This window comes from Xiphophorus couchianus, chromosome 4 (genome assembly GCF_001444195.1).
Source record: "Xiphophorus couchianus chromosome 4, X_couchianus-1.0, whole genome shotgun sequence".
NCBI classification, from domain to species: domain Eukaryota; kingdom Metazoa; phylum Chordata; class Actinopteri; order Cyprinodontiformes; family Poeciliidae; genus Xiphophorus; species Xiphophorus couchianus.
Genome location: NC_040231.1, coordinates 787,334 through 815,289, shown reverse-complemented (window position 1 = coordinate 815,289; position 27,956 = coordinate 787,334). Strand labels below are relative to the sequence as shown.

Here is a 27,956-nt window from a genome sequence, read left to right as displayed (position 1 = left end):
GACACGTTTCAGTTTCTGCCCTGAACGATTCATCTGACCGGCGCTCATCTTGCTTTTAAGGTTTTATTTCATTTAAATGTTTTATTTTGAAGCTTCTGTTTGTCACGTGACCCCCAGCTGCGGCCCGCCCTCTTTCCTATAAAAGTCCCGCTCACTCACACGTCCGACCGTCTGTGAAGGCAGCACCGGCAGAGCCACAGCTGAGCGGCGTAGCCCCTCAAACACCCGCAGACTGAGCGTGTTTCTGCGGGAGCGTTCTTCCCGACTGCGGCGCGGCCTGCGGGAGGAGGAGGAGGTAAGCAGACACTTAACAGTTTGTGGTTCCGCTGCTGGTTCTGTGGGTCCTGCAGGGTGTGTTCGGCTCCATTCGGCTCCATTCGGCTCCGTTCGGTTCTTTTCACGCGGCTCCAGCAGCTTCCACCGCCTCGCGCTTCTTTCATCCCGGACAAAAGCTGCGCGCGCGGCCTCACCTGCCCAGCTGGGGACCCTCCACGTGGTGGTTACCATGGCGACAGCGAGCTGTCAGCGCAGTCCAGTTCGGAACGGTCCAACAGACAGAGCTCGCCTCTAATCAGAACCAGAACGTTCTTTAGCGAGCCGAACATGGAGGAGGAACGGGTCCAATCCGAACCAGCTGCTGCTGAAAGAACCGGCTCCAGCACACCAAAGGTTCTGATCCCGAACTGTTCTGGGTTCGGTTCTGGTCTGAAGCAAACCTTTATGAAGTTTCACTTACAAGTTTGGACAGGACCCAGCAGCAGATGGTTCTGTCGGTCCAAACTGGAGGTTCTGTTGGTTTGTTTCTCTGTTCCCCTTGATGCGGTTCTGGTTCTGGTTCGGATCAGCTTTAACCTGCTGACTGTATTGATTCTGATGGATCAATAATTAATTCATAAATATTTTCTCTGTTGCCTCTTTATTTCATTTCTGTTAGTTTCTGTTTATTTGATCATTTTCCATAGAAATATTCCTGCTACTGGGAACACTGGGAAGACTGTTTTAAATGACTGGAAGGATCAGAGGAAGTTTTTCTTTTCTGATGAACAAACTGAATGAAAAACGCTTTGACTGGTTCTGTTGGGTCTCTGTTGGACCCGTGCAGGACTGTTTCTGTCCTGGACAGACTCTGATGTTGGACATGTTTACAGTCTTAAAGGGCCAGCAGCATTTCTCTCAGCCTCTCATCAGCCTTTCAGCCTCCAGGCTGTTTATTGATTATTGGTTTTTTATTGTTTGACTTTTTAAAGACTTTGTAGTTTGTATTTATATGTTAATGTCTTCCAATAACGTATAAATACCTTGTGATATTTTCAACTTTCCTGTTGATATTAAACATTTTTAAACTTAAACATGGCTGCCCGATAGCGCCCCCTACCACCAGGCTCAGCAGCTTTTCTGGGGGAAACTGAGCCACTTTCATGTGTAATAAACTTTTTTCATCTTTCCGTCATGTTTTAATGTTTTAAATTAGATCTTCATGGAGACAGAAAACTGGGCTGTTGGGTTTAAAGCATCATGGTGGAGGTCAGAGGTCAGGAGGCCATTATCTGGCCCGAGGTGTCTGGACTTTCCTGTAATCTTCTAGACGTTCAGCTAACTGGTCACACTGGTACTCCGTCACCTGCCTGAGGGAACCAGCAACATGCTCAAACTGGAGGATTATCGGGATTTAGTTTCCATCTTGTTGCTGTTTGTGTTTCTTAAGCGGTTGGTCATGTGACGTCTGGTTGGTCATGTGACGTCTGGTTGGTCATGTGACGCAGCACAGGATTGTGGGTGGAGAGCCGATGTCAGATTCTGGTCGTTTTATCAACATGTTGAAACTGCAGAAAGTGTGTTATCGGCCATGGCAGCAAAATTAATATCTGAGACTCGGTGGCATGGAGGCTAATGCATTAATGGTGGCGCTAATTTTTAAAGTTAGCGTTTTTGCTAACTTTAAAAACATTTAGTGCTATTAGCTTCCCCTGAATGAATTATTCCTGATCAATTCTGGAGCACTAATTTTCTTTTCTAATTAAAGAAAATTAAATGTTAACTTGTTAACGTTTTTGGTTTTCAACTGTTGAATTCTTCATGTAGCTAGTCGTTTAGATTCATGCTTTTATTTGAAGTATGTTTAGGCAGCAGTTCGGTTTCCTGCCCTCTCATGCCAGTAAATACTTTGTGTAATGCTTTAGCGTTGGTGGAATGAATGTTTATGATTAATGCTTTAGCATTAGCTTCTGCTAAATATGATGTGGTGTTGCGCTTCAGTGGACCTGCTGTTTGATTGGTGATTATTGTTAGCATAGCTAACCTTTTAGCCAGTGGTGATGCTATGATCGATATCATAGATTTTCTGATCCTGCTTCCCTGACGCAGACCAGCAGGTGTGACCTGGTGGTGCCAACTTCAGTCTGGGCCCGTTTGGGCCTGGTACTGTTTCGGCCGGGCTCCAGCTGTTTGTTGTTGCGTTCTGTGGTGCCGCTGAGGTCCAGATGTTTGGGATTGGCATGTTCTGTTGGCGTGTGTGTAGTTTATGTTGAAGCGGATCCAGAGCAGCTTGGTGTTCTGCTCCATCATCGGTTCTTATGTAACGTGGGTTCTGGTTCTGTTTGCTAACAGAACCCAGTATCAGCAGATGAGTTGCAGACCCGTTCAGCTGGACGAGGAGTGACGAGGAGTCGGGAAATGACCTTCTGGACTTTATGCCAGCTGATGAGGCGTTCAGATCCATTCTGCCCGGTTCTTCAGTGTTTTTGCTCTGAGGCGTTCAGGGGCTTCAGGAATCCTCAGTGCTGTTAGAGCTGTGGTGTGTTTGAGGAGCAGCAGAGATCTGGTCTGGGCCGGTCCAGATGTGTGCAGCCTCAGGGCGTGTCGCCCGCTGCAGCTATAAATAACCGCGGCTGCAGCCACATCACAGGAAGCCCAGCAGCCTCTACAGACTCGGAGCAGGCCGGAGGAAAAAGTGACGGCTGGATTTGTTTAGAACTCCAACCGCATCTTCTGAAGCTGTGGAACTGGTTGTTCTGTCACATTACTGGGAAATCAAAGCTAACTGGTTCACAGATGAAGAAACTGGGATCACAAAGGGAAAAAGTATCAAACACTAAGAAAAGTCATAGAAAGCCAAGAAATCACCTGAAATCTTGTCAGATTTTAGAAACCTCTACTGTTCTGTGCTAACAGCGGTGTTAGCACTGTGCTAACTCCGCTGTTAGCACGGCCCACCCTCTGGCCCATGGGTGTTAGCGTGGAACCAGCACTAAAAAGAGTTTTAATAAATTCTGTAATCTACGGATTGATTAGCTTTGATTTCTGAATATTGGTGGATTATTTGCAAGAACAGATCAGGTTCTGCTGCTCCGTTTCTCAGGAAAAAGTTTGACTTTGTAATTTTTCTGCGCTGACTTGATGTTGGGAAAGTGAATCATTTCTGTTCAATGAAACCAGATGAACTGAACCAAACGGTTTGAGATGCAGAAACATGAAGCTCCACTGAAACGATTTGCTGTTTTCCTACAGAAACCTGGAGCCCAATCAGCCAAACCAGTCAACTGAAAAGTGTGGCCTGCATTTACATTAAACACCCCTGAGAAATCTGCAGAGCCTCCACATCAACGTCCTGACAGACCCTCAGGTCTGAACTTGGGCTAGGCCAAGCTCTGATCTAACCCATCCCATAATATCTCCAGCTGGTTGTCCTGCTGGAAGATGAACTTTGACCCCAATCTCAGGGCTGCATCTTCCCACAGCATGATGCTGCCAGCACCGTGTGATGTGTAGTTAAGGTCGGGCTCCTGATCAGAGGTCTGCTGTGTTTACTTCCTGCTTTATGCTAGCTGCTAATAGCTGCATTCTATCTGCCAGTTCAGTGACTCCTGAACCTGAACTGGGTCATTTGGGTTAGTCAAAGTAAAGAGGCTAATTAGAGATGAACGTCACACTTTAAGGTTTTTATTAGCAGGAATCCATTTCCTTCCACTTCCTGCTGATTTACCACGGAAAATCCCCAAAATAAAAGTCTGTTTGGAGCTGGACGGAGGGGGTGTGAATACTTTCTTTGTTTTGGGATTTGATGAGAAAGCTGCTCTCTGATTGGCTGCAGGCCGAACTGGAACATTTGGTCCAGACGGCAGCCAATCAGAGGAAATGAGATTAGCAGCGAACTAATAAGAGTCACGGTCTCCCAGTTTGGACGGTTCTGGTAGAATCTGACCCGGTTGAAAGGTTCGGCTGTCAGGAACACCGTGGGGGCGTTCAGATCTGGTGGGCGGTTTCTGCAGGGTTCTGGAGCTGGGTCGGGTTCTAAGTAGAGGAAAGTTTACCCAGACATGCTGGACCGTCACCATGGCAACCGATGCAGATTAGGGAACCAGTACCGAACCAGTAGAACCGGGCAGGTCGTCATGGGTCTCCACGGATTCAGCAGAATAAAAGTTCTGATCAGGGATCCGTTTCTCTGAGTGACCAGCAGGGGGAGCCAGAGAGCCGCGCAGGAAGCAGCTGCAGGCGGCCCGGTTCTGATGGGTCAGATGTCTGGTTCTGATGGGTCTGGTTCTGATGGGTCTGATGTCTGGTTCTGGTGGGTCTGATGTCTGGTTCTGGTGGGTCCGAGTTCTGGTTCTGGTAGGTCTGATGTTTGGTTCTGGTGGGTCAGATGTCTGGTTCTGGTTCTGATGGGAAGTTTCAACCAGAACACCGATCGGATCTGAAGGTTCTGATTGGCGGCCCGGTTCTGGTACCTCAGTCACAGGGTTTACTGATCTGCTAATCACCATGGTAACGGCTGGAGGAACCTCAGAGTTCTTATAGTTTGGACTTTGGGTTTATTCAGAACCAGAACCGGGTTCTGAACAGACCCACAGAACCGGATCAGATCATTTCAGTTATTGATCCATAATTTAAAGAGTTCCTTCAGAACCGGTTCTGCTCAGATTGGACCCGACTTTAATTTATTATTATTTTTAATGGTTTTACAGAACCAGAACCGGGTCTGCTGATAGTTTTAATGTTACAAAACTCTGGGTTCAGGTTCTGTCCGGGTTCTACTTCGGTCCGAATCAGGTTCTGTTGTGTAACCGGGTCAGAGGAGTGGTTCTGGTTTTATAACCAGATTAAATTCCGAGCGGGTTAATGTGTAACCCGGTTCTGGTTGGGAAGTGGATCAGAACCAGCTGCTGGTTAAAGCCTGAGCTCTGCTCATGTCTGATCGCTCGGGTTCTCCAGAACCAGAGCCGGTCCAGAACCTGGGCCGGCTCTGGGTCGGGTCTGAGACCTGACCCGCCATTTGTTCCTGTGGGCCCGGTTCTGTTTCTGGTCCACTTCAGAGCGGGTTGGCGCCAAGGTTCTACTCGGCCAATCAGAACCCAGAGCATGGATCAGAACCAGCTGAAAAAGGTTCTGATAGTCTGTAGAGACCGGACTGAGCAGCCTGATCGGTTCTGACCCGATCTGACCCATTCCCAGTGATTCATCAGAGCGTTACGCGAGCGGCGCCGGCGCGGCCCGGTTCATCTGCTGCAGCAGATGGTCCCGGGTCGGGGAGGGGAGAGGAGCATTTAATCCGGTCAGAGGTTCTGGTTCCACTCAGCAGAACCGCTCGGCGCCAGAACAGAACTGAGCTCCAGCTGCAGAATCTCCAGAACCTCCGTCTACAGAACCGGTTCCATCTCTGAGGAATGTTTAGCTGGAACCGAATATCGGACCGATTCTGAACTGCTGGATCCATTTGGATCAGAACTGGTTCTGAATTGCAGAGGTGTAGAGTTTCTGCCACCTGAAACTGCTGGTTCTGGTTCTGGTTACCTGCAGCAAGGACAAGGTCCGACTGTCTTATCAGTTCTGGAGAACCGCTGCGTCAGTCAGGGCGGGTCCGGGTCAAAGGTCAAACAGATGGAGCAGGTGAGCTGGAGCTCAGAACCCGGTCGGTTCCGGTGGATGCAGCAGCTGGATCCAAACAGAACCGCCTGTTTCTGATCCAGACCAGACGGAACCCGGCCGGCAGACATGTACGTCCTGTGCACCCTGGCCGTCCTCGCGTTCCACAGCCTTCTCAGGAAGTGGGTCAGTACCGGGCCGGACAGAACCTCTCAGGCTGCAGGGACGGAAAAGAAGGTTCTGGAGGATGGAGTCGGGTTGGCGGGCCGAGGGAGGACCGGAGGGACGGAGATGCTGTCCTCCAACAGGAGACGGGTCCAGATGAGGAGCAGAACCGGGCCAGGGATGAAACCGGAGCAGTTTAAGGTTCTGGTTCTGATTGGAGAATAAATGTTTGCATTGAAATCATCAGTAGTTAGTAGGCGCAGCTAGCCAGGAAGTTAGCTTCACAAGCTAGCTTCTATTCGCCTAACGAGAGTCTTCACATCAAAATTTAGCAGAAGCTAACGCTAAATCAAAGCTAAACATAAAAGACAAACTTACCGGAGGCTAATGCTAACCATTAAGACTGGTGTGAGACTCACTAACAGCAAAGTCCTCAGTTTCTGATTTTGTTGCGAATTATTACTTTTAAGTTGTAAGAAGAGGATGACCAAAACCAAAACCAAAAATTCACATCAAGTTTGTTCAAAACTGAAAATGACTTGAACATTTTATAGCAACAATTGTTTAAAGGCCTCAAAAACATGGAAAATTATCAGTCATCCAGAGAATCAAGTTGCTGATGGGAAACATTAAAAACACATTTGTTATATGAATAAAAACATAGCATCAGCTAATGCTAACTAGTATTAACTAATGCTAATGCTAGTTTCCACAATGGAAAGATTTTCCCTGCAATAAGCTGCACTACAGCTCAGACTGGAACAGAACCATTAAAACGGGTCACTTCCTGGCTGTTTCCATGGAAACGAAACACAAAAATAACAGTAAGGAGAATCTTTGGTTTATACATGATTTTGGTGGACCAGAGCGTTTCAGTGATGTCACTTCCTGTCAGCTTACCTCTCGGCCCAGATGTTGGTCCGTTGGTTTCATAGTCATCATCATGATGAAGATGATCTGCAGTCTGACCTCCAGCTATGCTAGCTAAATATTAGCTAGGCTAGCATTAGCTAAATATTAGCTAGGCTAATATTAGCTAGCATAAATATTTATCTTTAAACTAAATATTTAGGTTGAAGCTGAAGATTTGTAGACGTTTAGCTTCAACCTAAATATATTACTTGCTAACTGCTGTAGTTTGCTAACTAGTTAGTGAGCAGAAAACATGCATAAAAGTTTTCAATAACAGAAACTAGACGAAGCTGTTCTTCAAACTAACGAGCAGAAGCTGCTTCCCGTGACGTCACGGAGCCAGATCAGCCAATCAGTGGTGCAGCAGGTGGGGGAGGGGCCGCTCCGCTGAAATATTAATCCGTCTGTGAAGGAGGGGCTTCTGGGGGTGTGACGCTGCTCTGCTGTTGCTAGGGAAACGGAGGAAGGAAGCAGAGAGAGAGAGAGAGAGAGAGAGGGTGTGTGTGTGTGTGGGTGTGTGTGAGAGAGAGAGAGAGAGCCTGCTGCCGTTTGTCGCCATGAAGCTGCAGCTCTGAGGAAGATGAAGGGATGAGGAGGAGGCTCCCGGGAGGTAAGGGATGGATGGATGAACGGATGGATGGATGAACGGATGGATGGATGAACGGAGGAGCGGCTGCAGCAGCAGACGTGCAGCTCTGTAACCTGATGCAGCAGCTCCTGTTTCTGCTGCTGAGCGGGCAGCAGCTAGCTAACCAGCTAGCAGCAGGTGGGGGCGGGGCCTCAGAGCGGGCAGCAGCTAGCTAACCAGCTAGCAGCAGGTGGGGGCGGGGCCTCAGCCAGGTATTTTTGTCGCCTTCTTGTCTTTAGGCTGGAAGTCAGACGGAGCTGCTGATCGGTATTGATCGGCTATTGATCTTTCCAGAGGAGGCCGATGCTTCCAGCCTGACCCATCGACCTCTGACCCAACAGGTTCTGGTTCTGTTCAACAGCTGGACCGGGTCAGTTCTGAATGAATATGGCTGTGGTTCTGCTCAGGAAGAGAAAAGTAGTTAATTATTATACTATTGAGCTATTATAATACACAATTCAGTAATACAGTATATCCCCACTTTTATAAAATAATGGCAATTTTTTTGCCAAAATAGATTTTTAATTTTTTTTTTTTTCATCGTTTTAGGACAAATTACAAAATATATTAGAAAATATAAACTATAAAAAATAGTTTAGTTTTCACAGCTAATAATTTATTTTGACCCAAACAGATTGAATCGTTTTCATTTGTGAAACATATTTAACGTTTTCAAGATTTGTCCACAAATAGTAAAATAAATGGCTGGTTTTGTCTCTGTGGCCCAGAAATCACTGCTGCTGGTTCTGATCCGGTTCTGCTGCTGGTTCTGATCGTAGTATCAGTAGTTTTAATGGCGGCGTTGTTTTGGGATGAGAACTGGTTTTTACAGAGGTCAGTGAACGCAGCGCGGTCTCTCTGTTCCTCTTAAATAAAATTATTTAAATATTAAACTCTTTATTTGTGTTTCGCTCCACATTGACCGGTTCTCTGTTGCCATGGTAACAGGAGTTTCACCTGTGTCTGTTCTGTCTGAACCTGTGTGGTTTTGGGGCGGACCGGTTCTGGACCGGTTCTGATCGTTGTTCCTGTTAGGTTAGGGTAGTCAGTCAGACCGACCCGTCAGGAGGTTCTGATGGCGATCGGACCGAGCCGCAGAAGGTTCTGACCCGTGTACCTCCAGGCCAGCGATCGATGGGTTTTTGGCCATCGATATTTTCCTCCGTAGTTTGAGACTCAGTGAGAGTTCTTCCTGCCGGTTCTGACCCGCCCAGCTAATGGACCATCTGCTGCTGGGATTATCAGATTAGCTTCATCCCGATCAGCTGCTGCAGGTCGGTCCGATCGGACCTGCAGCGGATCGATGTTCTGAGTGGATGGCTGGACGGCAGCATGCTGGGCTGGGTGGGAACGCTGATCAATAAGCGCTGGCTGGACCGGCGCCGGTCCGGAAAAGGAGCGGAGAGGAAGACTCGCTGTGGAGCGGTAAGGTCTGCTGGAGTTCTGGACAGATGGTACCGGTTAGCGGGTCTGGGGCAGTGAGTCGGTCTGACCTCAGCCTGTCGGAGGGCCGAGGTCCAGTCGGGTCCACGGTACTGGTTCTGGTGAACTCTGTGGTTTGAGGTCTAACTGGGAAGAGTGAAGGCTTGATTAGAAACAAATTGGTGGAACCATTTCTACATCCAGAACCTCCGGTCCGTTTGGTGCCCGGTCCGTTTTAGCCTGGTCCGTTTGTAACTGCAGGGTGTTTTTTTTTTTTTTTACCCCTCCAGGGTATTTTGTGGCTCTAGTGTCCCTTATATGACAGCAGGCTGACAGGAAACGGGGAAGACATGCGGCAAATGTCGTCGGGTCCGGGAGTCGAACCCACAACGGCCGCGTCGAGGATTCAAGGCCTCCAAACGTGGGTGGCGCTAACCGCTACGCCACCACGGCACGCCAACTGCAGAGTGTTTTGGTTCTTGGGTTCTACCAGCGGTTCTGGTCGGTCCATCGGTTCTTATGAAACCTGGTTCTGATCAGAGCAGCGGGAAGGTTTTCTAAAATCTGTTTATCTATTATTGATCTTTTCCAGGTTTTTATCCAAAACTTCAAGGTTTGGGTTGTTGTGTTCAGGACTGAAGGAAATCATTCTGCAGCCACGGCGCCCTTCCTGCCAGCAGGGGGAGCCGTGCTGCAGTCTGCAGATTCCAGATGTTTTAATGTTTGTTCGTTTCCTGGTTCTGCAGCCGGTCCAGCGGTCCAGCGCTCTGCTCGGCCCGGCGGTCATGTTTGGAACCAGACAGAGTTGGGACATCGCTCACGCCCCCTGCCTGCAGGAGCTCTGGAAGAAAGACCTCTCATTGGACGGTGAGTCAGAGGGCGGGGCCTGAAGGCAGCAGCGTGGCTGCATTCCTCCCTGACAGCAGGTGAGTCACACCTGAGCGGCCGAACGGAGGAGGCCCGGGCCTGGCAGGAGGAACAGGTGAGCCGAACGGTTCTGATGGGTTTTCTGTCTCTGGAGGGGAGCGAACACTGGAGCCATTGTTCCAGTCCGAGCTGCACATTCCCAGCTGTGTGTGTGTGTGTGTGTGTGTGTGTGTGTGTGTGTGTGTGTGTGTGTGTGTGAGATTAGAGAGTTTCTGATCCGTTTCCTGTTTCTGTCTGAGAACCAGAACTAATGCTCAACCTTCACACTGATTCCTGTCGAACCGCCTCAGAGGGACCAGTTTGGAACTGGGCTTGGTTCTGGTTCTGGCTCTGCCCCGATCTGCTAGTCAGGCCGTCTGCTCAGGTAGACCCTGCAGTCAGTTGCTCAGTCCCTCAGCCAGACAGGAGGTGGCGCTCTCCAGACAGTCATGGTGTGGAGACCGAATGGCTCATCCTGTGTTGTTGCAGCTCAGTGTGCTATGCTAGTGCAGGCTAGTTGCGCTAACATTAAGGTGCTACACTAATATGGTATTTAGCAGAAGCTAATGCTAAAGTTTAAGAAACAGGCAGTAAATCAGCATTTAGAATTTATTTGGAAAATTTAATTTATGGGATGCTAGCTGTGCTAATTGTTTCCAAAATTATCTGAAGCGCTAAACATAAAATTAGCGGATTAGCTAGATTGTGTCCGCCGTTGTTCATTAGCATCAAGATTTCAGGTTTATTGGAGAGCAACGTTAGAGATAATTTATCGTTTCTACAATCTGTGTCTGATTCCGAACCATCTGCAGCCTGGTGGGCGGAGCCTCCCAGCAGGTGGTCCACCATGATGATCAGGATGCTGCAGCTCTCTGATGGTTGCTGATTGACAGCAGATTTCTCCTCTGGTCCTTTAGGATCTTCTTTAGAAACTTTAGGATGTTTCTAAAGAAGATCAAATTAATGAATCTGGACTAATCAGAGAACCGGGTCGATTCTGTTTGTGGTTCTGCAGGTGGGTCAGTAGTCGTTGAAGCAGGTTCAGCTGCAGCAACAGGTCGGCCCGGTCTCCATGGCAGCAGATCGAAGGTCAGTCCAAGCTTTCCACACGCAGCTGGGATTGTTCTCCGGCCGGCCAGAGGTCAGAGTTCAGGGAGACTGGAGATGAATCGACTCGGTGTGAGGGGGTCAGAGGTCACTAGCTGCTGCTAACTGGGCAGACTGGTTTCCAGCAGAAGCAGCAGCTTCTGCTCCAGAACCTGCTGGAAACTGCTGGTTCTGCTGATCAGAGGAACTCTTTGACTCTCCAGTGTTAACTGTGTGTGTGTGTGTGTGTGTGTGTGTGTGTGTGTGTTGCAGCCAGCTCAGTGGACTTCCTGATGAGTGATGGTGAAGACGACGGTTCCTTCCTGTCTCTGCCTGCCGCCGCCTTCTCACAGCGCCCCCCTCTGACCGCGGAGCTCAACGCCAGCTCGTCCCACCAGCTGCTCATCCAGGTAATCGGTCCAGCAGGGGGCGCCGCTCTGCGAACAGCAGCTGAACGCAGACGGAGCAGGTTCTGATGGGCTCTGTCAGAACGTGTCGGTGTGAGGATGGGTGGAGGTCAGGGGTCAAACCCTGGGCCGAGAGCCACGGAGCGTTGATGATGTTGATCCTCATCCGTCTGATCGGCTGAAAACCGAAAACTAAAACCAGGAAAACTGATGTTTCCACTGCTGCCTCTAGAGGGCAGCGCTTGTCAATAGAACAACTGATTCTTCTGCGAAAACTTTTAAATTCTTCAGCTGATTTGATTCCTGGTTATTGTAGCTCTGCAGCCTGACAGCAACTTGTTTTGACACTTTAGGCCCCGCCCCTTCCGGTCCACCTGTTGAGCCATTTTTGTAGCTTCATAGCAGTGAAGCGATTATCGACTTTAATTAAAGGTGCCACCAGCAGTAGACCCGTCCATCCGGTCTGACATGTAGGAGCCAGAAAAGGAATGAACTGGTCTGGAAACAAGGCTCAGCATAGTTAGCCAGTTAGCTAACGCTAACTCCAGGAATGTAACTGAATGGCATTTTTGTCTTCTGATTACATGATCCAAATAGAAACTATTAATGTAATAATGCTATAAAAGATGCAGTACAGCTAGCACACAGCGCTAACAGAAGGCACGATGCTACTGCTAGCAAAGCAGCGGTCAGGATGTGACGTCACACAGTGAAGCGATTCCTTTCATTTTAGCTTAGCATTTAGCTTACTGAGTCATCGTTTCCTCAGAAAAAACTGAAGTTAGCAGAGGTCACTGAACCGTCCCACCTCGGAGAGCTCCGTCTCTCTCTCTGTCCGTCTCTCTCTCTGTCCGTCTGTCTGCCTCTCTCTCTGTCTCTCTGTCCGTCTCTCTCTTTGTCCGTCTCTCTCTCTGTCTCTCTGTCCAGTGTCTTCCTAACTGTCCTGTTTTCCTCCATGCCGTCTCGTCCTGCAGAGAGTCTCCTGGTCCTGCTGCTGGACGCCTGTCAATGTAAAAACCTTCATCGTTTCTATCTTCATCCTCCTGGTTCTGATCTGCCTCAGTCTCTCTCCGTAGATGACCTTTCACCTCTGACCTCTAGAGCGCAGCGCCCTGTAGAACAGTCACCTGCTGTTGCTGCAGTCTCATCCACCGTGTGTGTGTGTGTGTGTGTGTGTGTGTGTGTGTGTGTGTGTGTGTGTGTGTGTGTGTGTGTTCAGACTCTGCAGGACAAGGTGTGTGAGCTTCAGGCCCGTTTCGGCTCGGAGGAGGTTTCCTGCCAGCAGACGGGGGGCGGAGCTTGGGCGCAGGGGGAGGAGCCTCTGCTGCCCACAGGTTAAACTGATTTTGATCCCAGACCTGAACCCGGATCTGGATCCAGAACCTTTAGCACTGACCAAACCAATCAGAGCGTAGCCCGATGCCTGATCCGGTTCTGGTCCGGTCGGTTATGTTCCTGTCTGGTTTTAGGTGTGAAGCCGAATCCGGACCGTTTCAGCCGACCCAAAGAGGAGCAGCTCGTCTCTCGGCTGCACACACAGGTACGTCTGCAGAACCGGGCCCACTGGGGTTCTGTGGTTCCGGTCCAGCTGACCGGCGGCTCTGCCTGCAGGTGGCGGCGCTGGAGCAGAAGCTGCTGGATCGGACTCAGGAGGTGGAGAGACTGCGCTCGGAACTGGTGAGTTCGGTTCTGGACCCGGAGCCACTGAGTCCAGAACCTGCAACTCAAAGTTCTGACCCAAACTTGGGCTCTGTAGAAACCCTGTTGGGATCAGACTCGAACCCGATACCGAGTCAGAACCGAACAGGAAGGTCTCACTGCAGCTTAACGCTTTAATCTCAGCTTCAGACCCACACCATTCGGTTACCGTGGCAACAAAAGCAGCGGGAGTAACGGGTCCGATCGTCTGGATTAGGTTACGGCATAAAGTCAGATGAGTCTTTATCATGTGATTCATTGATTGATCAGACTGATCGGACCGATCATTTCCTTAATCAATTCTATGATTAAGGAAATATTTCATCTTTTATCAGCAGCAGAACTTTAACCTTCACAAATTTAACTAAACGCCAAGATTATAATTTAGTCTAATCTCCCGGCTCTAGTCCTGAGCTGATAAACGGTCCTCTTGGTTAGAAGCTGCTGTAATGTGGCCACCTGTCCTGCAGGGGGCGACAGACCTGGAGAAGCAGCTGGAGCGGCTGCTGGTGGAGAACGAGCGTCTGAAACAGGAGCTGAAGTCACGCAGGAGCTCAGAGCTTCAGCCTGACGCGGCGGCGGACGGCTGCAGCCGCTGTGGCCATGCTCAGGTGAGTCCGCTGACGCAGCCTCGGGCGCAGCCGCAGCGGGCGCAGCCGCAGTGGGCGAGTCTGACTCCGCCCCTTGCCTGTGCGCCGCAGGAGGCGGAGGCGCTGCGGCGGGAGGCGGCGTCCTGGGAAAGCCGGGCGCGACAGCGGGAGCAGCGGCTGGCCGAGCTGCAGCAGGAGCTGCAGGAGAGCAGCTGCAGGGTGGAGGTGCTGCAGCTGCAGCTGGACGACAGCAGGAGGCGCCGCAGCGACGGAGAGCAGAAACTGCATCTGCGACTGCAGGAGTGTGAGGAAGAGCTGGCCAGACAGGCGGCGGCGCCCCCTAGAGTCAAGGTAAGGAAACGGAGGAGAGAGATGCAGAAATCTGACGGAGCGATCCGCCTCTCTGAGCAGTCACACAGCTGCAGCAGCTGGTGTTGCTGCAGCTGCTGACCCAGCCTCGCGCTCCTCTGCAGGTGGTGACCCAGATGGTGCAGGTGGAGTCGGCGGACTCACAGAAGGTGCTGGTGGAGCTGCAGGTGAAGAACGGGGCGCTGCAGGAACAGCTGTCGCTGCAGAGGCAGCTGCTGCGGGAGCTGGAGGCGCAGCTCCACGACTCGCAGCGCACCTGCACTCAGCTCCGGACTCAGGTGAGATGCCTCTGCTTCCCGTCCTCTGATTGGCCGTCGTGTCTGGGGCTGGGTGTCTTGCACCGGCCTGACAGCCAATCAGAAGCGTCCAGGTGTCGCAGCTCACCTGTGTTTCTCTACCTGTCCGGCTGCAGCTGCGCCTCTGTGGCCTTTTATCCACGACTGTCAGCAACGCAAAGAGCCGATTGGATCCCGGGTTGTCCAAGGTTGGCCCCGCCCCCTGTGATGTCACAGACCCACCTCCCCCTCAGGCTCCTGAGCTCCCAGATGAATTCAAGCTACTCAGATTAAACATCCAGGATTTATAATCCAGAGCAAAGAAACTCAAAATAACTTCAGTGATTAAATTAATCAAATGGTTCTTTTTGCTCGTCATGGTTACAATAATTATAATAAAGGAATATAAATTTATTTCCCGTCAGTCAGATTACTGACTTGCTTTTGAATTAGTTTCAGTTTTATTAACTTCTTCTGCTGTTTTTGTTCTTAAAAATGGATCTATATATTTTTGTCAGCTGGAGCTCTGGCCTCTAAACACATAATGTCATTTTTCTGTTTTCTAAAATCTAATATAACATCTCTACGTTATTCCAGTAGTCAGTCAGTGAAATAAAAGGTTAAACTGGTTTGAATGAGAAGCTCTGGACTCTGTTGGATTAGCCAGGCAGCTTCCCAGTAGATCACCCAGTGGCCAAGATTATGGTTAGATAAAATATTTATGTGGGATTAAGATCTACATGTATAATTAACAGTTAGCCTAGCATAGTTAGCCTAGCTTAGCTCACCGACTTTAAGCAGAGGAAAACTGTGGTCGGCTTCCTGTCTGTGTTTTGTGTCAGTATTTTGTGTTTTTCTTTAGACGTTTTAACTTCTGCTGAGATTATTTAATGAATCTGTGCATTTTAATCTACTTTAATCTGTTGATTTACCTGTCTAGTTAAACATGTCTGCATGTTTTACTGAGTTTTGGACGTTAACACTAGGAGTACTAGGTTTCTTGGATAATCTGTCCATAGATGTGGAAACGTGTCGGCCATGTTTTATCCTCGGTTCAATGGCGCCATGTTTTAGCGATGCTGAAGGTGATGGAGCGTTCACTGAACTCCGATCTACAACCGCACAGCATTCTGGGAAATGTAGGCAGAGGAAAGGCTTGAGCCAAGCTATCTGAGTAGCATCAATTAACTCACTCACTTTGGTTACCTAGCAACAACCTGCTGAGTAACTCCCAGCAGTTTCACGTTTGGCCACCGAATCTCACGACGGCCGAAAAACAGAACCCAGGGATCAAACGGCGCTGCGTGTTCCCCCAGATCCACGTCTACGAGGGCGAGATGCAGCGAGCGCAGGGCCAGCTGGAGGCCGACATGCAGAGCCTGGAGGAGGAGAAGAACCGCCTGATCGAGGAGGCCTTCATCCGGGCCGAGAGCGAGATGAAGGCCGTCCACCAGAACCTGGCAGGTGAGACCCGAGGCAGGCTGGGAGGGTGGTGATGATGGTGAAGGTGGTGATGATGGTGAAGGTGGTGATGATGATGACGAAGGTGATGATGATGTGTCCAGGTGTGCGTCTGAACCTGCTCAGCCTGCAGCCGGCCCTGCGAACTTTGACCTCTGACTACAACTGCCTGAAGAAGCAGGTCCAGGATTTCCCCTCAATGCTGGAGAAAGCAATCAGTGAGGCCAAGCAGGAGGTGAGGCCCGGTTCCGCCCGGCCCGGTTCCGCCCGGCCCGGTTCCACCCGGCCCGGTTCCACCCGGCCCGGCTGACCCGCTGTGTCTGCAGATCTGCCAGGTGATCGGCGACGTCAGCAGCACCAACCAGGATCTGCTCAGGAAGTACAAGAGGGAGATGAACCTGAGGAAGAAATGCCACAACGAGCTGGTCCGCCTCAAAGGTCCGACCCGCAGCGGAACCTCCCGGCTCGGTTCTGGTTGCTGCTTCCTACTGCAGGCCCATTTAACATAAAATCTGTGTCCCAGGTAACATCCGGGTGTTCTGCCGGGTCCGACCCGTCAGCCAGGAGGAACTGGACTCGACCGACGCGGGAACGGCGCTGAGCTTCGACTCGGACGACGACGCCGTCCTCTACCTGTCCTCCAGGGGAAAGGTCATGACGTTTGAACTGGACAAGGTCTTCCCTCTGCAGGCCTCGCAGGAGGAGGTGAGCAGCTCCTGAACCGGGCCTCCTGGCTCCTCCTGGTTCTGGTCGCCTACCTGGCGTCTCACCTGTGTCCTGTTCTCTGATTGGTCCTCCAGGTGTTCCAGGAAGTGCAGGCTCTGGTCACTTCCTGTATCGACGGCTTTAACGTCTGCATCTTCGCGTACGGACAGACGGGATCCGGGAAGACCTACACCATGGAGGTAGGGGGCGGAGCCTGGCCCGGCCTCACCTGACACAGGACCGCCTCCCACTTGTAAGCCCCGCCCCTTTGTGTCCGCAGGGCGTGACCTCTGACCCCGGCATCAACCAGCGCGCGTTGCGCCTGCTGTTCGCTGAGGTGAGGGAGAAAAATCTGGACTGGGAATATCGGATCGTCGTCAACCTGGTGGAGATTTACAACGAGACGCTGCGGTGAGGACCGGACCGGGTCTGGTTCTGGACCTGGTTCTGGACCAGGTTCTGGTTCTGCTTTAGATTTGATGGTTCCCTGCGTGGGTTCTGCTGCCCTGCGCTGCGCCTGCAGGCTCTGACGCTCTGGTTTCCTGCAGCGACCTGCTCAGGCAGAATCCCACAGACAAACTGGACATCAAGCTGAACCCGGACGGCAGCGGACAGCTCTACGTCCCCGGACTGACGGAGATCGCGGTCCAGAGCCCCGAGGACATCAACAGGGTAACCGCTTCCTGTCTGTCCTTTCAGAGTAAAACACCCAGATACCAGAGCAGCGGTTCTGGTTCTGATGGCCTCATCCCCGTCCCCAGGTGTTTGAGCTGGGCCGGGTGAACCGGGCCACGGCGTGCACCAACCTGAACGAACACAGCTCACGCTCCCACGCGCTGCTCATCATCACCGTGTCTGGGTTCAACACCACGACCGGAACCAGAACACAAGGTCAGGCCGGTTCTGCTTTCTGACCGCCGGCGGTCCGGATCCGTTTATCGGACCTAGGGAAGGCCAGAAAGGCCCAAATTCCCTCCGAGAACCGCGAACAAACATCGTTATGATCCTGCGAGTTCTTTAGCTCCGCCCTCTGCTGCTGTTGGCCAATCAGATTAGAGTTAGTGTAACCAATCAGAGACGAGGAAGATTGGATCAGTAAGACTGTTAGTATGGAAAGCAGTTTCAGTCAAAAAATTAAATACTATTAAATGAAATACGAACAAATATGTAAGGATATCTTTTACATTCTTAATTACTTCTTGAGGTTTTTAGTTTATTTTGAATGTAGCGGCTTTGTTAGCATTCGTTCTGATAATTAGGTGTTGAAACGTTTCTGTGATTTTCATCGTTCTGGTTCAGGGAAGCTGAACCTGGTGGACCTGGCTGGTTCGGAGCGGATCGGGAAGTCCGGAGCGGAGGGCAGCCGGCTCCGGGAAGCGCAGTGCATCAACAAGTCGCTGTCGGCGCTGGGTGATGTCATTAGCGCGCTGCGCAGCCGACACGCCCACGTCCCCTTCAGGAACTCGCGGCTCACCTACCTGCTGCAGGACTCTCTGAGCGGAGACGGCAAGACCCTGATGATGGTCCAGGTGAGTCCAGAAACCAGAACCCGGCCTCCGCAGTCCCAACCCGCTTCTCACCGCCGCTGTTCCTGCAGGTGTCTCCGTTGCCTGGCAACGTGAGCGAGTCGGTGTGTTCGCTGAAGTTCGCTCAGCGCGTTCGCAGCGTGGAGCTCAACTCTGCCGCTTCGTCCAAGAGACACGAGAACTCGTCCACGTCGTCCTCGCCCACGCACGACAGCCTAGAGGTACGCGCCACACACCGGGCTCCGCCCCCTCAGCACAACAGAACCAGTGAAAAGCTACATGTGCTAATGCTAAAGCGCAAAGCAGTAGTATTGGATCTGCTAATGCCTTAATTGTTCATCATTAGTGGAACAAATTTTCATCACTAGCATGTTAGCATTAGTGGAATTAATGCTAATAATTAGCGCTATAGCATTAGCAGAACCCAAGCATCAACACTGGTTCTGCTAATACTAATGCACTAATGGTTAGCATTAGCATTGGCCACAGTAGGGTTTCTGTCAGAACATTTCATCTTCAGTTGTTTTTTTCAGTCTAAAAGCAAAACGTCGACACAGACTTTGAACTTTATTCAGCTGAAATAAAGAGCAAAGTAAATTAGCATCCCCTAATGTTAAATTTCTGGATAAATTCTTGAACACAATGTGTGCTAAATGTTTTCAAAGTGTGCTAAAGTGCTAAGCTAAGGCTTATCTCTGCTGCTAGCGGGTTAGCTGCAGGGCATGCTGCGTGCTGCAGCTGATCTTCATAATAAACTCTCTGGTTCTCCAGCTGGACTCTCCCCCCGTCACGCCGGCGCCCCTCCCCATCTCCCGGGCCAGCAGCGCCGGCTCCACGCTGTCCTCGGCCTCCAGGACGCCCAGCGGATCCCGCAGGCGCTCCCAGTCGCAGCTGGCTGCAGGTGCGCAGCACTCTGTTGACCTTTGACCTCCTCGGAATAAAAACGGAGGAATATTTGAAGATGATCTGCATCCTGGTTTTTCAGATTGAATAAAGTTCACTTAAAGAGGCTTTTATTTTGTAGAGTAACTAAACAGGAAGTCAGGTTCTGACTTTTTCCTGTCAAGTGTTTCTGAGCTTCTTCAGCTTCTTGAATTTATTTTCATCCAACTTTAATAAATGCTCCAGCAGCCTGCAGTGCATTGTGGGAACTGAGCTGTGCCTCCTGGCTGCAGGTCGGAGCGGACCCAGAGACGGAGCGCCTCCGCTGTCCGTCTGCCCCTCTTCCTCTGTTTCCTCATTCTGTGCTCTGATTGGTTGGTTTCCAGACAGAGCCGGCCCGTTGCTAGGAGACGGCGGGCAGGTAGGTGGGGGTCGGCATGGCGACCTCAGCATGGCATGGCCCCCAGTGTTGTCTCCACCCCCCCACCCCCCGCAGCTTGTGTGTGTGCCTGTCAGGCCTTGCGCAGGGCGAACTGAGCCCACGTTGCTGCTGGCGAGATGCATGCTGGGAATGTTTCCGTTTCCTCCGCTGCAGCCAGTCTGATGGAAACCTCCCATAATCTCAGTCCATTCTGAGATAATCTGGAATAAATCTGATACCGTCTAACATTTGGAGCTGTGCGGCGCAGAGGACGCTGGGAGGATTCTGCAGGTGTTTCTGTGGTGGGCGGGGCTCTGATGGCGCCCCCTGCTGGCCGGGAGGAAGGTTCTCCTGCTGCGGGTCGGGTTGTGTTCCGGACTGGATGTGTTTTTTTGGATCAGAACCTGGTTCTGATCAAGTTTCTGTTTGCAGGACGATTGAAGCTGAACGCCTGAGAGACGCAGGACGTCCAGAACCGACAGTACTTCTGCTGGTGGACCGGACCTCACCGAATCGGGCCAGAACTGCTGCTGGAGTGTGAGGACTTCTGACGATGAAGAAGAGCAGACTCTTCCTCCTGAACTGAACGAACTGAACAGTTCCTCTCTAGAGAACTGAGTCCTCAGAATTTCTTCTGTTGTTTTTGCACTTTACTCTGAGGTTGTTCCCCAGCAGCAGCGCCCCCCGCATGGTTTTTATTTAGTTGAACTTTGACCTGTAAATGTTGTAATCTGGTTGGATCTTATTCGAGTTTGGACTCTGGAGCGGTTCTGCTCCAGAACCGGCCAGGATCCGGTCCGTCTGTTTTCTAAATGTTTTTATTAAACTTCCTGAAACTTTCTGATCGTTTGGTTGTTGCTGCAGATTAATCTGCTAAATGTTTTCCTACAAGAAAAAACAACATTTCAGCAGACGGAAAAAACTCAGGAAAAACTTATTTATTTATGCAAAATAAAACTAAACTGTCCAGGTGAGACACCTGGACGCTGCCAGCTGCAGCTTTTGGTCAGAATATTTAAAAAAAACAAAAACTTTGAATTTCTATAAACAACCTGAAAAAATCAGATTCTCACGCTGGGATTACAGTTTATGAAGTAATAATCCAGATTAATCTTCAGTTGCAGAGCTTCCAGCGTTTTCCTTTCACAGCTCTATCGGCCAATCAGACGATGCGGCTGGTTCCTGCCGTCCAATCATGGAGCAGCTTCGTGCATAATGAGCCAATCAGCTGGCAGCAGGCTGCAATATATTGGATTACTGAGCTTGTCGGGTGCAGAGGTTCTGATCTGCTGTCAGAGCCGACGGATCCGGACCAGGCCAAACGGGTCGATAAGCAGAACCATGCTGCTGCTTCATGAACGGTTCTGATCCGGTTCAATTCAAACGTTCTTCTGAAGTTCTGGAAATGATTTAATTAGAAAAAGCTTGAACCGCAGAATAAAACAAACTGAACAGACCCGGTTCTGGAGCTTTATCCAACATTGAAACTGTAAAACATTGTTGGTTCTGTCCAAAGCGCATCTGGTCCGGTCCAGAGCGGGTCACAGCGCCTCGTCCAGCGGCGCCATCAGCAGCTGCAGCTCCTTGAAGGCGCTGCCATGGCGACCGGCCTGGCCGGCCCGGTTCTTCACCACGTTGCTCAGGTTCTTCAGGTAGCGGCAGCACTCCCGGCACTTCTGGTGCCTGCAGACAGAGGTCAAAGGTCAGAAGTGGGCCGCGGCCCTGCGCCGCCCCCTGCCGGTGACTCACCGCTCCTCCCCGGTGATGTCCACCCCCACCGCCGGCGACGCCCTGAGCGTATCGCAGATCAGAGTCCAGAAATGTTTCATGATGAGCTTCAGCGACGTGGAGCCGGTCTGCATGTAGCTGCAAACAGAACCAGGGTCAGGTTCTGGTGCTGACCCAGACCCATCCCCTGGTTCTGGTTCTGGTTGGGTCTCACCTCTCGTATTTGCTCTGCAGCAGCTTGTCGATCTGAGGGAGAACCGTGGTGCAGAGGTCCAGTTTCCACAAGGAGCTGAAACAGAACCACAAGCTGCTGGTTCCGACTCAAACGCTCCCAGGAAGGATGGAGCGCACACACTCCGCCCAAAGGGAGACGCTGTTTTTGGGTCAGGGGTCAGATTTAGGACTAAGGTGTGAATTGAGTTTTGGTTGGGATGAGGATTAAAGTTGGGCTGCAGAAATGAATGGAAGTCAATGGAAAGTCCCCATAAAGACAGACAGGCAGGGGTGTGTGTGTAGGGGTGTGTGTGTAGGGGTGTGTGTGTGTGTGTGTCTCACGGCTGCAGGTTGACGATGTTCAGGACGTCCACTACGATGGACAGATCGTTCATGGACACGGCGGCGTCCAGAGCGCTCTGCGCAGACAAACGGTCCTTAGTGTCAGGACAGGCAGTAATCAGATTACTGTGGTGAGCGGCGGCTCACCTTGACGTCGTCGCGGGTCCAGACGGACCGGACCGTCTGCAGGTTGCGCTGGCGGCTGCTCAGCATCACACACATAGTGTCGTGACCTTTGTTGATTTGTGCCAGAGCGCCGTCGTCGGTGAGAGCGCCGCCCCGGTGGTTGGCTGGGGACTGCAGCCAGACACAGTTAGCAGCGCTAACAGGAAGTTCTGACGGCTCAGAGGAAATGGAAAGCTCACCGGCAGGAAGTCGGCCACGTTGAGTCCCAGCGGCTCGTTGCGGCTGCTCGGGATCACCCGCGGCAACGGCGGCGGCCTGGTGGGAGGGGCAGGCTGGCTGCTGGGGGCGGGGCTACACGGCTTGGTGAAGGCGACCACTGTGGGTTCGACCCTCTGGATGGGGGTGGAGGTGGCGAGGGGCGGAGCCTGAGAGAGCAGCGAGGTCACATGTCTGTGGTCCAATCAGAGCAGGGCTGCAGAGATGATGCTGCATTTACTGACCTGCTGCTTGTCGGGAGACGGCAGCATCATGTCCTTCAGCTGCCGGCCGACAGCCGTCACGCTCTCTAACAGGAACAGGAAACAATTACAAACACGCCCCGCTTTTATTGTGAAGGGTTGTAACCACAGCTGGGTTATCTTCTTGCTGAGTCGGACCAAACCGGCCAGCAGAATCCCCCTTCTGACCCCTGACCCTTGACCCGGGCAGGTGAGACTCTGCCTGGGGAAGGAAGTAATCAGATTACTGAGGAGCAGCTGAGTTCCAGGAAAACTCACCGTCTTCAGGAGGAGCAGGAAACGGCTCCGACATCCTGGGAGGAGTTCGAGCTGAGACACAAACACACCTGGATGGTTAGCTACAGGTAGATGTGTTACCTAGCAACAGGTAGTTAGAAGAATTATTAATACCGTATTTTTCGGACTATGAGTCGCTACGTTTTCCCCACGTTTTGAACCAGGCGGTTTGTAGCCGATGAGGCTTTTCATTGGAAGTCAAAATTGTTAATCAAAGAAGAAAGCGCTGATTTTCATTTAGAACAAGCTCATGCCAGCAGCAGGCACGACGGAGGAATGTTTTCAAGCCCTCATCATGGAAACCACAGGAAGGAGTTCATATGAAGCAGGTTTAAGTTGAAGGTTATCGAAGTGGCAGGACAGGAGGGAGAAAGAGCCGCTGTTCTGCCCGTGAGCTCGGCCTGAACGGGTCATGGTTCGGCGTTGGACACGCAGAGCTGTGTCCTAATAGATCCAGCAGGTTTATTAGGGCACAGCCCTCTGCTGCCCCCTTGTGGAAAACCGAGAGCGGCGGAGAGACCAGCGGCTTGTATATACACGTTTCCAGTGTTTTATTAAAACCTTTGTGGGTGTGGCTCACAGTGGGGGGCGCTCTGTAGTCCGGAAAATACGGAGAATTCAATATTCTAATTGATACTCCAGGAGTCCAATTAATACTAATTGATAATTTAATATTCTAATGAATACTCAGGAACATGACGGCTGCACTAGGTGTGTGTGAGTGGAGCGAGGGGCGGAGCCTGCAGAGGAAGGGGCGTGGCCTCGCCATGGGTAATTGCTCTGTTCCACCTACAGATGGCGCGTTTGGGCTGGAAGATCTCTCTGTAGTCGTCGGCGTTGTGGATCTCGGCTGACGGCTGCTTGTCCTCCGCCTCGTCCTCACTCTGGCTCCGCCTCTCTCCATCGGGGCTCCGCCTATCAGTGTCTGAGCGCTTCATCCTGATGACATCACAGCAGCCGTTAACCCCGTGACATCACAGCCCCAGACGGTCGGCGCCCCCCGATGCTGACCTGTGGGAGCTGCAGGCGGTGGCGGGTCTGTCGTAGTTGCGCCGCAGCGCCGCTGCTCTGGGTTCCGCCGGATCGGTGAGCGGCCGGTCGTCCCGGACGATCCCCTGGATCACGGCGCCACCGCTCTGCTTCACCCGCTTCAGGTCCACCACGAAGGACGAGACGCTGGACAGCTGGTGGGACACGCCGATCTGACGCACGGACAGAGATGGCGCCGTTAGAAACGCTGGCAGGGGAGGGAGCGGGGCTACGCAGGGGCGGGGCCGCTCACCAGCTGCTGGTTGCAGACGGCCAGGTCCGATACTTTTCCCCAGCCGACCGGAACCGTGTCGAAGCATCGATCCGGTTCCCAGCCGAAAACCCGCAGGGAGTCCGAGGCGCCGCTGTAGAGGCAGGAGCCGTCCGGGCTGAACAGCAGGCACCTGGAGGAGGGTCATAGGTCACCGTGGCGTACGGGGCGGGGTCAGAGGTCAGGCTGATGGAGCTCACCTCACGGCAGACGTGTCTCCCTCCAGAGAGCCGACCCTGGTGAACTTCTCCAGGTCCCACAGCTTGATGCTCCTGCAGGAGATGGGAGGACACTGAGGCCGTCTGACCTGGTCCAGCAGAACCGGGCCGACCAGAACGGTTCTACTGGACCAGACCGGCTTTCTGTGCTGGACCAGCAGAGAGGAGCTCAAACGGTGAGGAGGAAGGAAAAGATTTGTAGTTCTAACAAATAAAAATCTGAAAAGTGTGGTGTGAATGTTATTGTGATCCAGCAGCAGGTCAGGGAGGTTCTGGTTCTGGTCGAAGCAGGCCAGGTTCTACAGCAGCATTAATGTGTGTTAGGAGCACACCACACTTTTCAGATTTACAGTGGATCTGTTGAGACCCAGAATCAGTTTCTTCCTCTTCAACCTTTGACCTCTGGTCTTCATGGAGACATAGGTTCTGACAGAGGTTCTGGAGCCGGAGCGGAGCCGGAGCGGAGCCGGACCTGTCGACGCTGCCGGACGCCAGCAGGTACTCGTTGGGATGGAACTGGACCGCGCCGACGGCCGCCGAGTGCGACTTGAACTCGGTGATGGTTTTCCCCTGGAACAGGTCCCACAGCTGCAGAGACAGAACCAGAACCAGCTGAGCGGAACCGACTCGGTTCTGTCTGAAGTTACTGAAACAGCTGCTGAAATCAGAACCCGGTCAGAGTTCTGCTGGATTCTGAGGGACTGGGTCAGCTTCTCAGACAGCAGCATGGTTCTGATGGGTTCTGAGTCGGTTCTGATGGGTTCTGGGTCGATGTTTACCTTCACGGTGCAGTCGTCGCTAGCCGAGGCTAACCACTTCCCGTCCGGACTGAAGGCCAAACTCCTCACAGCGTCTGTGTGACCCTGTAGAACCGAGCCGACATCAGACAGAACCCGGTTCTGGAACATAGAACCACTAAACAGCAGAACCTCTGACTGTTCTGATCCAGAGTCCACAGCAGGTTCTATCAGAACTTGAACTGCTGGTTTTCTCTGATCCAACCGATCCGATCCAGAACCTGAGCCAGCAGCTTTCCTGATCCACTGACTCCAGAACCCATCCAGAACCTCCGGGTTCTGACTGGATTAAAGTCTAATAAGGTGTGTTTAGTCCAGGGGTCTCCAACCTGTGGCTCTGGGGCCAAAATCGGCTCTTTGGATCTTCCACCGTGGCCCTAAATAACTTTTACTAATTATGAGTCTAATAAAAATGTTGCTTTTAATTGTGATCAGAATGACTAGAAATACCAGAAATATTGTTTTAGAGCTAAACATTTATTTGAAAACTAAAGTATATATTTCTAAAATATATTTTAAAGGTCATGTAAGATTTTAAAGTGTTATTTAGCTGGTTTACAGACCTTAATGCAAAGATGCTTATTTTAAGGCATGTCGTTAATTAAATCATTTCATGGAGAAAAGTTTTAATATTCCTTAAAGAACCAGCAGCTGAGAGGCAACAAGGAGCTGAACTGGAAACTTTATGACGAGTATCTTATTATTTCTATTCAGCCTAATAAGTTCCTGTCTTGTTATGTTGTGTAAATATGTCTCATAATGCATTTATTCAGTCAGTATAATAAAGCTGACCCAATAAACTGTTAAAATATAAGGAAGTGTTTCTTTTTTGTAAATTCAGAATGTTATAAAAAACGTTATGGAAAGATGGTGAAGCAAAATGTTTCACGTTGCTTCACAATGGGAAAGACTAATTCAGAGCCAGAACCAGGCTTCTGGATCAGGTGGTTCTGGATCAGGTCACATGCAAATTCTTGGACCACAGAGAACTACTGATCTGGATCTGAAGATCTGACCTTGTAGCGAAACACGTATCCTTTCCTCCGGACGTCCCAGAGCTGGAAAACACACCAAGACTTATTACACACACACAAACACACACACACACACACAAACACACTCACACACACACACAAACACACACAAACACACACACACACACAAACACTCACACACACACACAAACACACACGCAAACACACACACACACACACACAAACACACACACAAACACAAACACACACACACACACACACACAAACACACACACAAACACACACACACACACACACACACAAACACACTCACACACACACACAAACACACACAAACACACACACAAACACACACACACACGCAAACACACTCACACACACACACAAACACACACGCAAACACACACACACACACACACACACGCGTGCACACAAACACTCACACACACACACACAAACACACACACACACACGCAAACACACACGCAAACACACACACAAACACACACACACACACACACAAACACACACCTTTATGTTGGTGTCCACAGAGCTGGAGGCCAGGAAGTTTCCAAACGGGTGGAAGCCGAGACCCGTGATGTTCGCTTTGTGTCCCATCAGAGTCCGCAGAACTGAGGACAGGAAGTAGCAGGTCAGAAACAGGAAGTAGCAGGTTGGAGGACAGGAAGTAGCCTTACTCTTGGCAGCCTCCAAGTCCCACACTCGAATGGATCCAGACTGGGAACCAGCTGCAACCTGCTCCTCTGACACGCTGAACTGGACGCACTCCACGGGGTTCTTATGACCCGTCAAGCTCTGAGAGAGAAACGGGTCAGAACCCATAATGGGTCAGAACAGAGAAAGGGTCAGAGCCAAGATGGTTCCCTCCCCGTTTGTAAAGTTAACAGCAGATCCTGGACCGGACCTCCCAGTTCAGAACGTAACCATGTTCTGATAGCTGGACTCGGACGGCCATCCAGCCTGTTTGTGAGCGGACCGGACCTGCTGGGTTCTGGTTCCGGTGGTGCCGGGTCTCACCATGACGCAGTTGGCCTTGCTGACGGCCCAGATGTTGACGCGGCAGTCCTCGCCCCCCGTGGCTAGCAGGCGGCCCGAGTTCTTCCCCAGAGACAGGCAGGACACGGTTCTGGAGTGGGCCTCGAACTCCTCTGAGGACAAACAGGACGACACGCTTCAGAACCAGAACCCATCCTGACCGGGCCGCATCAGAACTCTCCTCCGGGTTCTACTCACGCAGGCGCCATGAGATCTTGGTGCTGCTGGCAGCAGCCATATTGGGACAAACTGGGCCGGTTCTGGAGTTAAATCATTAGGACCTCTCCATGGAGCCTCTTCCTCCTGCAGGAAGTTAGAACAGAACCGGATCAGAACAGAATAAGGTTAGAACAGAACCAGAGAACCGGGTCAGAGACAGAACCAGGGCACCGGGTCAGAACTGGAACCAGGGTATATGTCCGGGTTTAGTTTAGATACCTCAACCCGATCGAGAAGTTCTCCACATTTAAGAGATGTTCATGTTTCGGGTCCAGATCGTATTAGCACAATAGGACTGGTTCTGATTCTTCCACTTAGCCCATTTCTGCTCAGGCAGCTGGTTCGGTTCGGTTCGGGTCAGTAAACATTGGACTCTTAACTTCCTGCTTAGAACCAGAACTGTTCTGCAGGAAACGGGTCAGGAAGGTTCTGACCCAGTTTGTTCCCACTCTGGACCCGGAACCTATCATCACCGAACGGTCCTGTTGGACCGTGATTGGTCGGTTTACTCCAGGTGCGCCAGTGGCTGGCTCCTCTAACGGAAACCAGCAGGTAAACCTACCTGAGGGTAACCAGCTGGTTAGCAACTGCTAGCTAGCAGGTCGAACCGGAGCAAACTGGACCGGTTCTGACGAGTCCTCCTCCCGGTTCGGGTCTGCGGGACGCAGGGGCACCGCTGTTCGGGTTAAACCGCCTCCAGGAGGTTCCGAGTCCACACTTCTGCCTGTTGACAGGCTGTTTGATCTCTGCTGCAGCTTAGCAACCAAGTCAATACGTCACTTCCGCTAACGTAAAAAACTAGCATTTTTCTGTCCAACTTTATTAACAATGACTTCAGCGAACAAACGGAGAA

At 51.3% G+C, this 27,956-nt stretch overlaps 2 protein-coding genes across 15 annotated transcripts; one reads left to right on the top strand and one right to left on the bottom strand.

The window, feature by feature from the left end:
- Positions 1-155: 155 nt before the first annotated feature.
- Positions 156-20,155, top strand: kifc3 (kinesin family member C3). 11 transcript variants are annotated; one of them, XM_028014577.1, is made up of 24 exons: positions 157-295; positions 7,533-7,538; positions 9,736-9,856; positions 11,255-11,391; positions 12,608-12,722; positions 12,858-12,928; positions 13,000-13,065; positions 13,557-13,697; positions 13,788-14,027; positions 14,150-14,323; positions 14,458-14,529; positions 15,637-15,784; positions 15,886-16,016; positions 16,108-16,219; positions 16,305-16,486; positions 16,582-16,686; positions 16,767-16,897; positions 17,035-17,158; positions 17,248-17,377; positions 17,786-18,015; positions 18,084-18,233; positions 18,784-18,913; positions 19,188-19,315; positions 19,748-20,155. In XM_028014577.1, exons 3-24 carry the CDS (start codon positions 9,775-9,777, stop codon positions 19,754-19,756), a joined length of 2,808 nt encoding a protein of 935 aa, XP_027870378.1. In that variant the 5' UTR covers positions 157-295; positions 7,533-7,538; positions 9,736-9,774; the 3' UTR covers positions 19,757-20,155. The 11 variants fall into 11 exon arrangements, with proteins under 11 accessions (XP_027870379.1, XP_027870378.1, XP_027870376.1 ...); XM_028014578.1 differs by lacking the exon at positions 7,533-7,538 and having other exon boundaries at positions 156-292; XM_028014575.1 differs by lacking the exon at positions 7,533-7,538.
- katnb1 (katanin p80 (WD repeat containing) subunit B 1) lies at positions 14,838-27,896 on the bottom strand. Of its 4 annotated transcripts, XR_003595131.1 has the most exons (21): positions 27,666-27,896; positions 27,083-27,187; positions 26,867-26,997; positions 26,527-26,644; positions 26,360-26,460; positions 25,850-25,891; positions 24,816-24,899; positions 24,509-24,648; positions 24,019-24,090; positions 23,801-23,951; positions 23,530-23,720; positions 23,312-23,457; positions 22,501-22,551; positions 22,225-22,289; positions 21,964-22,149; positions 21,746-21,895; positions 21,599-21,675; positions 21,258-21,332; positions 21,065-21,181; positions 20,773-20,998; positions 14,838-14,851 (listed from the first exon to the last, which is right to left on the bottom strand). XR_003595131.1 is itself a non-coding variant. In XM_028014581.1 (20 exons), exons 2-20 carry the CDS (start codon positions 27,120-27,122, stop codon positions 20,857-20,859), a joined length of 2,079 nt encoding a protein of 692 aa, XP_027870382.1. In that variant the 5' UTR covers positions 27,123-27,187; positions 27,666-27,896; the 3' UTR covers positions 20,239-20,856. The 4 variants fall into 4 exon arrangements, 3 of the variants coding, with proteins under 3 accessions (XP_027870382.1, XP_027870384.1, XP_027870383.1); XM_028014581.1 differs by lacking the exon at positions 14,838-14,851 and having other exon boundaries at positions 20,239-20,998; XM_028014583.1 differs by lacking the exon at positions 14,838-14,851 and having other exon boundaries at positions 20,239-20,998; positions 24,509-24,624; positions 27,666-27,895.
- Between the last annotated feature and the right edge of the window lie 60 nt (positions 27,897-27,956).

Coding starts and splice junctions, on each gene's coding strand:
- kifc3 (XM_028014569.1), top strand. CDS start 5,992: ATGTACGTCCTGTGCACCCTGGCCGTCCTCGCGTTCCACAGCCTTCTC. Junction 16,017..16,107: donor TCAGTGAGGCCAAGCAGGAG/GTGAGGCCCGGT, acceptor CTGTGTCTGCAG/ATCTGCCAGGTGATCGGCGA. Junction 16,487..16,581: donor TGCAGGCCTCGCAGGAGGAG/GTGAGCAGCTCC, acceptor TTGGTCCTCCAG/GTGTTCCAGGAAGTGCAGGC.
- katnb1 (XM_028014581.1), bottom strand. CDS start 27,122: ATGGCTGCTGCCAGCAGCACCAAGATCTCATGGCGCCTGC. Junction 24,649..24,815: donor GCGACGACTGCACCGTGAAG/GTAAACATCGAC, acceptor GGTTCCGCTCAG/CTGGTTCTGGTTCTGTCTCT. Junction 20,999..21,064: donor GACATCACCGGGGAGGAGCG/GTGAGTCACCGG, acceptor CTCTGTCTGCAG/GCACCAGAAGTGCCGGGAGT.